The sequence below is a fragment of the Aptenodytes forsteri genome, unplaced genomic scaffold (genome assembly GCF_000699145.1).
Source record: "Aptenodytes forsteri isolate BGI_AS27 unplaced genomic scaffold, ASM69914v1 Scaffold53, whole genome shotgun sequence".
Taxonomy (NCBI): Eukaryota; Metazoa; Chordata; class Aves; order Sphenisciformes; family Spheniscidae; genus Aptenodytes; species Aptenodytes forsteri.
This window is the reverse complement of record NW_008795909.1, coordinates 14,618,569-14,628,594: the sequence shown is the minus strand read 5'-3', so window position 1 is coordinate 14,628,594 and position 10,026 is coordinate 14,618,569. Positions and strand designations below refer to the sequence as shown.

Below are 10,026 nucleotides of genomic sequence, written 5' to 3'. Positions count from 1 at the left end.
CGGGGACTGGCTGGGCATCGGTCGGTGGGTGGTGAGCAATTGTACTGTGCATCACTTGCTTTGTGTATTATTACTATTATCTTATTATTATTATTATTATCATTTTATTTCAATTATTAAACTGTTTTTATCTCAACCCACGAGTTTTTCTCACTTGTGCTCTTCCAATTCTCTCCCCCATCCCACCGGGTGGGGGGGAGTGAGCGAGCGGCTGTGTGGTGCTCAGCTGCCGACTGAGATTAAACCACGACAGGTCCTAATGCTGTGCTCTGGCAAAAATGGGCTGACATGGAGGACGTTTTAACTTGTGTGTGCAGCATAAGCGACATGAGCAGGCCACTGCACACAGCTCTGGGGTCTGTGTTCAAAGACTCTGGAAAAATTAAGAGTGTGAAAAGTCATGGGAAGGGTTCAGGGTGATTGTGTGGGGTGGTAAGGTTGTAATGGTTATGCAGAGCTAGTAATTATTAGCATACTTATTTAACTTAATCTCTTAGGTTTATTTGGTTCATTTAAAAAAATGCAGAAACTTGTTAGGGATAGTTGTTTTCTAAGGAATTCAAACAAAATATGAGCCAACTTATATCAACTTTGATTTAAGCAATGGGCAAACTTCTAGTGTGACACAAGTGCTATGTAATGACTTCTGTCTCTCTTGTGGTAGCTTTGAAAGCTGGAACAGGTCTTAAAATAACTATAATGTATTATGCGTGTGGTATTCAGGATACCACAGTAAACTTGGACTGCCTCACTTTTTTGTTCGACAGGACTTTCTTTGCAGTTGTATCATGGTAACCTTAAACCACGTTGTTTTCTTGAACTTTATAGCTAAGAGACAACGTTTTTAATTAATTGAATATCAAAGTAACTTAATCCAAACACATTTCAATCTTAATTTTGCATGCAAACTAGTCATGTTAAGGACTAATTGCTTGCTTTCTTGTATTTTCCATTAGGCTTTAATTTTCTAGACATCAGTCTTTCCAATGCAGATTTCTGCCTTAGTTTTTGGAAATTCTTGGAATTTTGTCAGCAACAGTCTCCCAATGAGAGACTGGTGTCAAATAATAGCAGTCTGTAAGCACTTTAATGTCATTTGCCTGGAGAAAGGTGCTAACACCTGGGCATCGGAACTGGAAAAATCTGATAGGCAATAAATTCCACAAGATACGCATCAAGGCAGCGAAAGTGGGGTTGGCTAAAGGGCAGGACTACAGTTTCCTGACTCTCTCCAGATTGCCATGTATAACTCTGCTAGGAGATCTGTCTACCTACACCTAGTTGGTGAAGCACTGTACAGGCATCTGCTACGGGTCCTGAAATTTCAGGCTGTCAGAAAAAGCCCAGTTTAATGTGTTATTGATACTACAGTGCCTTGATGTCCTAGTAGTTTTGATCGTAATCTCAGACTTGGCTCTCTTTTTGTTCATATATCCAAGTCTTGCCTTACTTATCTGAGTGTCACTTCTTGCTATAAGCTTTGAGTCTTTTATTGAATTAGGGAAACTACTTCCTGTGCTAGTTTTACTTGTGTCCTGAGGTTTACGGTGATTCCCCAGGATGTATTAAATCATTACCATGATACACTGATAATAAGTATATAAATAGGAGAGTAGATACGGAGTGGTATCCTTCCTGCCTTTAAACTTTGCTGACTTCTTGATGGGGATATTTTAATGGCATGTGGTTCTTTGTAGGACAAACTATAGCTTGTGTTTCACCCACAAGGACCTTTCTTACTCTCACTATTGCTTATATTAGGATTTCAAGCTTAGAGAGTGGATATGGGATGTAGACTTGAGAACACTCAGGTGACATCTCTAAAGACCTTCCTGACCTGTTCTGTGCAGATTTCTATGTAATACATCAGTAAGGTAGCCTACCCTGCCACCTCAGTGACGTGGAAAAACAGGCCAATGTACGTTAATTATAGGATTTGGTGAGTATTGGTAGGAGTGTGATTGTAAACTTTACTCTTCTGGCACTTGCAGACTTGTTTTTGTGTCACACTTCAGCATTACACCAAAAGACTACTCAAATTGAAGTGTCAGTGGAAGTCACAGAACAAATGAACAAAATGTGGAGGGACATAATACCAAGAGCAGATATCTTCCTTCCAACAGTCTGTGGGGTTTTTTTGGGTTTTTTTTCAGAAGATTGCTTGTTCTTTGCTTTGCTGAACTATTAAATACAGTAACTTCAAACGAATGCTTAAAAATACACTGCACTAAAGGAATGGAAGGTGACAAATGGTACCAGTTTTAAAGAAACTTCTGAAGGACAACCAAGGAGCTGCAGACCAGTGAGCCTTAACGCCTTAAGCTAGATAAACCAGTAGAAACTGCTCCAGGGGGGAGGCTTACACTTGTGGGCAAATACATTGTATAGGAGAGAGGTCAGTGTGGCATCTGCAAAAGGAAACCATGTTTCAGAAATGAGCTGTTAGTCTTTTGAATGCTTATTTGGTGGTGTTTCTTGTTTTTTTCAACCATGCTCTTGAGTTGCAGTAGTTACAGTATCCCACCCTCCCAATATTTTTTTTTTAACTGAATATGTACTCAAATTCAGTCTCACCAGTTTTGTTAATAGCTTAATACATGTTCTGATGTGAAAGCTGGGTTTGTTATTTCATTGTCACACAGATTTATTGTCCTGTGCAGTAAATTCATTTTCTTAATGCTTTTTCAGTGTCTGAGCAATACCCCCCCTCTGACTGACTATTTCCTGGAAGATAAATATGAAGCTGAAATAAATCAGAACAATCCACTGGGGATGAGAGGAGAAATTGCAGAAGCCTATGCAGAGCTCATTAAACAGATTTGGTCTGGGAGACAGTCTCACGTGGCCCCACGTATGTTTAAAGTAAGTACTCCATGTTCTTGTAGCATAGCTCTTTGACAGAAGAAACAGTAAAAGCTAATATGCCTTCCACATATTTTGGTGTTATGAAAGCAGTAATGACAGAATTGCTTCAGTGTTGTTTCACATTTTATGTAAATGCTTTTCAGGGTGCAGGGAGGAACTTGCCAGTGAGTAGTGTCGTATCCCGGAGTTGGTTACTGCTCTTTAATGTTAAGTGCCTTACTTAGTAAATGACCTTCCAGCCTGAGAGCTGTTTACAGATGCATCAAAATGACCTTTGCTACAAAACTAGGCAAGGTCATGTGAATTTTCACAGCTGTGGACTTTAATCAGTGAGAAAACGTGTGCAAGTTATAAATGTAAAAAATGAAATTATAAAGTGGAGAGCAAAACGCATCCCCTTGTCTATTGGGGATATTTATTGTTATTTATTGGTTTAATGTTCCCAGAGCTTCAGTGTAAAGAGCTGCTTTCAACTGAAATGCTGCAGGGTAGCAGTTGTATATGAACCCCTAGAAAAATTGTAACTATGTCTTTTGTTTTAAATATAATGCAAAGATGCTCCAGTGCAGAACAACATAATTAAAGCATCCAAGGAACATGAAGAGTTTGCTTCTGTAGTGCAACCTCAGTATGCTGAGGAAGAATAACATCCCAAATGCATGAAATAAGTAATGACCTAATATTAATGTAAATGTGCATCCTGTTGCTGTTCAAGTTTTGCATGGTACGGTCTTGAAGTTGAGGTTATATGCTTTTGAGACCTGGAGCAAAAGTCTTATGGACTACAGAAATCTGTCCTCTCTAGGGTCATAGGTAGTTCTGAAACAAGATGATGTTGTTTAGTTTCTGTTACTTGGAGTTGCTGGCACATCATCCACCACTATTAAAGTTGTTCTGTAAAGCTCTGTTCAGAGGGAATATGTGAATCTGTAGTGGACATCAATAAAAGTGACTTAATGTGGGCTGTTCTTGTTTAAGACTGGAATAGGAGTTACTCTTTATTTCCTAGTACAGTATTACTTGCGATTTTTCTAACAATTGTTGCTGATTTAGTGACAGTGTTGACTATCTCTGTAATATAAATAGCCCTTCAGTTTAGGCTCCCTTGCAGTTGTCATCTTGAGTGGTTAAAATGTACTAAGCATAATTCTGCAAGTCTGTTTGACTGTTTTTGTTTATGAGAAAACTAATGATGGTCACTGGGACTGACCACTCCTTCAGCTAATTGTTGGTTTTCCTGTGGGACCCCTTTCTATTGTTTGTTTAGAAGCAGGAACACTGAATGGCAGTGTTGCGAGACAGCACTTGTGAAATAAGAGGCTGTATTTGGGTGTTTGTTTTAGCTTCATATCACAATTTTTAGAATAGCTAGAGATTACTGTGGCGAGAATTTCAATCTTGGTTTTAAGCCAGTTTTCTTAGTTTGTAAGTATCTTCTGCAAGCATTTTCAGTCTTGCAGTCCACCTGCTTCAAGATGCTACCTTATAGCAAGTCTGCCTTGTGGGAACTGTAGGTTTCTGAAAGGGAAATTAAAGTACAAAATGCATTGGGCAGATAGGTTTTGTGTACTGGTTGTTTGCAGGTTCCTAAATTAATATTGATAACTTAAATTTCTAGTGTCACAGCACTAAATGCATTCTTCCCTCTTAACACTAGGGGGAAAAAATAAAAATAGTTGGGAAAATTATTCTGGTACCCTTATGGCGTTAGCATCCAGTTCACTGTGGTCTACTGCTAATATAATGTAGCATGGAGTTGATCTCTGCAAAAGCCAGAGTGAGTGTTTTTATTCCTGTCTTTTACACATAGGTAATACTCACCCCGCTCTGACTCTTGCCTTCGCATTTCAGACACAGGTTGGCCGATTTGCTCCTCAGTTTTCAGGATACCAGCAGCAAGATTCCCAGGAGCTCTTGGCTTTTCTTCTAGATGGCTTGCATGAGGATTTGAACAGAGTGAAGAAGAAGCCCTACTTGGAGCTGAAGGATGCCAATGGCAGACTTGATTCGGTATGGTGCCCTTTACTTGAGAGTAGGGCAGGTAGTGCTTCTGAAGGAGTTTAATTGGGTTTCGTGACACTTCTTGGCCTTCCTGCTCACAGGCCGCACAAACATCCTCCCTACAAAGCAGTGCACCTGGGAGGGGAGAACCCTGTTGTGCTTTATGGCCCGCCTGACTCTTCATGACACCTCGTGGCACATAGCTGTTGCTCTGCCTTACAGCAGAATGTCTGTTCTTGTACTGGCATGCAGGAAGATGTGCTTATGGTGCAATACTGACGTGGTTCTGTAGTGGAAAGGAAGGGAGTTGATCTTGTGACATAACAGCTACCTAAAAGTAGGCTGTAGTTGCTACTGTAACTTTTGCTCCTGACTACTCAGGCCCACCTTCTTCCTCCAGGTAGATTAAGCAGCAGCTTTTAGCATCAGTTTGAGGAGAGTGCTTGCTGTGCAGGCTGTTGTACTTGCATGTGGACTTGGGTGGGACTGGGATCATTCTTGCGTGGAGGTGCCGGGGTGCCCCTCAAATAAGGGTCTGAACACGTGCCCCGGGCATGGGATTGTAAGCAGCCATTCTGATGTCCCTCTGGTAGACAGCAGAGTGTCAAATGAAATGAGCTTTTAGGTTAGACTTCTCACGTGTGTTCCCTCATGGCCTCTAGACATATGTAACCCATGAGCTAGGTTTAAACCCAGGCTGAATAGGGTGCATGAAAGCACTGTCCAAGGCAAGGAGAGAACCAAGGTTTAAGTGACTTGGTACAACCATGGATCTTGATGAATTCCCAGTGTTTGGTGAACTACCTGCATCTCCTTAAGAGGCTTGACTTGATTTTCCTCCTTTCTGGTGCTGTGGAAATTGGTACACTGATAGTAAAGCAACTTTACATTTTATTTAATTTAAATTTGAATTTAAACACCCTTGGGCTCCAGTTACCCACTCTACCTAGAGAAAACTAATTCTCTTATGCTGTTTTCCTGACAGAGGCCAGAAAAGTCTTCTGCTCGTTTTTCTTCCTGCCTTTTCTCTGTCCTCTGTTTCTCAGTCAATACTGATAAGTGAGCACCTTGCAAACACTTTGTTCCTCTGAAGCTGGCAAACACCATGCTCACATTAAAATGAGAGACATAATAGTGAAATGTCTTTCCCTAAGTGAACTCATGTTCTCCTGATCAGGCTTTTACCTCTTGTCACAGTAGAAACAGCTGCCACATACTGACAAATGCAGAGTCCAGAGTAAATATATTGGGCGGAAAAATGTTTTAGGAGCCTCTAAAAGACAGATACAATCATTATTTTTGTTTTTCCTCTTAACTGGCAATAACTTCATGTCTTTGCCTTTTCTTGCATAATACAGTGTATGTGACGACACCACAAGTAGTAGTATATTTAATCTTTTTTCTCTCCAAGAAATGCTGATAATTGTGGGATGGAAAGGATGCCCAGCATGCCTTCATTTTATTTAGGTACTTCCCTTCCCCCGATGTAGGAGATGCCTTGCATACATATCACTGCAGTTGTTGGAGCTAATTACTCTGTTCCCATCTCAGCATCCTGGTTAGTGACAGTAGCATTGCAGTGTGTGTGTATATATGGCACTTACTTCACTTTAGAGATGTAGAAAATATGTTATTTGTACCATAAACTAAAAGTCTCATGCTAAGAAGAGCCTCTGATTGCACTGAATAGGCAAATGCCAGTTATCAGATGCCCTTAGGCAAGGAGTTTATAAGTTGTATTGTGAAAGTCTTCAAGGGATTATAATTTGTCTCCTTTTATACTTTCTGAGACATGGACCATCACTTTCCAAGAAGAAAAAACTCTACTTTTTTCTCAGAAGCTGTAACTGCAGTTGTCTTTCAAAAGCAGGGGGCAGCAGTCCATTCCTCAGGGAGGAGAGCAGACCCTATCTTGTTAGCAGCTTTCTGTCCTGAAGAGCAGCATGTAACCCCGTCACTGTCCCCTCGGCTACATTCATGCTTCTGGCATTGTGTGCACCAAGGAATACCTGACCAAGTGACTCAGCTAAAATAGATGTATTACATTTGACTTGATGCAAGGCCTTAGTTTCACTGGGAAGAAATCCCAGCATGTTATGCTGGACACACTGGTAGACCCCCCTTTCAGTATCAATTTTCCAAGTTTTCTTTCATCTCTATGCTTGCCATGCTATGGAAGTGTTTGCAAGAAATAACTTTTAATATATTTTTTTTTCTTTTTATAGGAGGTGGCAAAAGAGGCCTGGGAGAATCATAGGCTGCGGAATGATTCTATCATTGTGGATATTTTTCATGGTCTTTTCAAATCTACCCTTGTTTGTCCCAAATGCTCCAAAGTTTCTGTGACCTTTGATCCCTTCTGTTACTTAACCCTTCCACTGCCCTTGAGGAGAGATCGTCTCATGGAAGTTACCCTGGTATATGCAGACCCACAGCATAGACCTGTCCAGGTGAGGCATATTGAAGACACAAATTTCTTTAAGTCATCTGAGTCTTTCTCTTGGGTTTTAAAGTTGAGACTTTTCAAGTAATCAGGACATTGATGTCCACCTTTGAGTGAGGTAAGATGGGGTTTTTTAATGTAAAAACTGGGAATTGAACATGTGAAATCAAGCAGCTTTGTAAAATCTCTGTTCGTGAGACTAGGGTCATGGGTCAGCTGGAAGTGGCTTACCTGTTCCTGTGATGTGATTACCTGTGTGATGTACTGCTCCCTGAAAGCAGTAATGTGTTTGCATTGTAATGTTTACCTCTTGTTACCTTGGAAAATGTAGAGGTGAAACTTATCTAAATGGGTAAGGCCTCTGAATTTCAAACAGAAATGAAAAACAATCCCTCTTGAAAAAACTGGAAAATGACTTGGTTGCTTTTAAAGCCTGCTCAATTCTAAGATAGACTGACTTTTTAATCCCCCCCCCCCCCGCCATTTTATTTTCAAAGGGGCCTGTGGGTGGGCATGCACATACCTAAAGTAACCTTGTGCTTGCCATGCATGTCAAAAGAAGCACAAGATCTGGGAAGCCCGAGCAGAGTGACTGGATGCCCTGATGCAGTTTTGGAGGCACTGATTGGCAATATTTGCATGTGCTGTGGATTATAGCTGCAGATGGTAAAACTTGTGCTTTGTATATACACTGTTAGTTTGAGGGGGGTGGTAGGTACAGTGGAGAAGGATGTATGCTGAATTCACAATAAATTTTCATCCTGCTTTTTGTACAACTGTGAAATCAAGGACAGCTACACTTGTTCTTGTCACCAAGACTTTATAAAGGGCAAGAACAGAGAAGGGATTCATTGAGAAAACGAGCAAGATTACCGATAGCATAGAGACTGAAAGGATAAATTCTTCTACTTTAAAGAATCAAGATTAACAGAACTTCCGCTACCTGGAGCTCTTTTAGATGAGTTGGCCACGTGCATGTTCTACATCCCACCTTCAGTCTCCCTGTGAGCAATTCTTTGCATTTTGTGATCTCCCACTTGGGAAGCCAGAGGTGTGCACCACTACTCCCCTCTGGTGTGTGACACAAGAAGGAATTGTGTCTCTGCCATGTGGGTTGTGCTGAGACAAAGTGAACTGAAAGCCTCTGATGGCCACAGTGGAATATGCAGATGGATAGTATAACTGAGAAGATCCTGGTGAATATTGATACATAACTCCTTTTAGTCAAGGCAAGTATGTTCCACATAATTCTTTCTGAGTGTGTGCCTATCTATAACCTACAGTGCCTTTGAATCCTTCTCTTAAAACATACGGTACTGATTACTTGATGGAGGAAAGATACTAGGTTAAACCAAACTGTAGATGCTTGTGTTCTGGTGCACCTGTATTCTTGCATCCATGCACGTTGCTGATTGCAGAGTGTCACTTAGCCATGTTAAAAGCTCACAGATCTGTCTTCAGGGAGGTGTTCAGAACACTGGAAGTGGAACCAATGGATTATCATATGTTTAGCATCCCACTGACTTACAAGATATTTCTGCTTAGGAGTGTGAAAAGTTTCTTGACTTGTGCCCCTCGTACTTTTTGTAGCTGAATGTAAGTGGTGCACTGGCCCAGGCCAGCAGCCAAGCACCCACACAGCCTCTTGCTCACTCTCCCCTGCCCTCTTCCCAGCAGGAATGAGGAGAGACTAGAAAGAACAAAAGCAACAAAACCCGTGGGTTGAGATAAAGATGGTTTAATAGGTGAAGAAAAAGTGGGGAGGTGGGGACAATGACACAAATGACGCGAAGGAGATCACTTGCCACTTCCCACGAGCAGGCCAGTGCCCAGCCAGTGTCTGAGCAATAACCTTGGAAGCCAAAACCACCCTTTCTTTCTCTACCACAATTTTTATTGCTGAGCGTTACATTATATAGTACAGAATAGCCCTTTGGGCAGTTAGGACAGCTGTCCTGGCTGCACCCCCTTCCAACTTCTTGCCCACCCCCAGCCTACCTGCTGATGGGGCATAGTGGGGACAAAGAGAAAGCCTTGACGTTGCACAAGCACTGCTCAGCAATGACTAAAACATCAACGTGATATCAACACTGTTTTAGCAACAAATCCAAAACGTGGCACCATACAGGGTGCTATAAGGAAAGTAACTCCCTCCCAGCCAGCCCCAGTGCAGTATAATACATGGTGTGTCCTGTTCTAGGTGAGCTCTGGGGATTTGTTTCAGTTTGAGGGCATGTCCAGAAGAGAACTCTTAAAAGAAGTAAACTACAGCCTGTATTGATGACATTGCCCATCAAAGGAAGGTTTAAGTGGTCCGATCTGCTCAGGAGGGTCCATCCTTGTATGCAGTCCACACACACGTTTGCCTTCCTGTCTGTCAAGACTTCTGACTTGACCTCCAGAGGCACTGGGGAGAATGGCCCTAGGATGTTTTTTATGAGAAAAATAAACAGCAATTTTATGTTCTGAGCAAGCTGCTGATGACATTGCCCATCAAAGGAAGGTTTAAGTGGTCCGATCTGCTCAGGAGGGTCCATCCTTGTATGCAGTCCACACACACGTTTGCCTTCCTGTCTGTCAAGACTTCTGACTTGACCTCCAGAGGCACTGGGGAGAATGGCCCTAGGATGTTTTTTATGAGAAAAATAAACAGCAATTTTATGTTCTGAGCAAGCTGCTGTGTCTGGTGATTTTTTTTTTTTTTTTTTTTGGGGGGC

At 41.6% G+C, this 10,026-nt stretch overlaps 1 protein-coding gene across 1 annotated transcript in view; it reads left to right on the top strand.

Moving 5' to 3' along the window:
• Positions 1 to 10,026, top strand: part of USP4 (ubiquitin specific peptidase 4) — a 52,425-nt gene that overhangs the window by 24,030 nt on the left and 18,369 nt on the right. Inside the window, exons 9-11 of the mRNA XM_019473438.1 lie at positions 2,689 to 2,862; positions 4,717 to 4,875; positions 7,092 to 7,316. Coding sequence (XP_019328983.1) covers positions 2,689 to 2,862; positions 4,717 to 4,875; positions 7,092 to 7,316 — 558 coding nt within the window. The remainder of the gene's footprint in view (positions 1 to 2,688; positions 2,863 to 4,716; positions 4,876 to 7,091; positions 7,317 to 10,026) is intronic.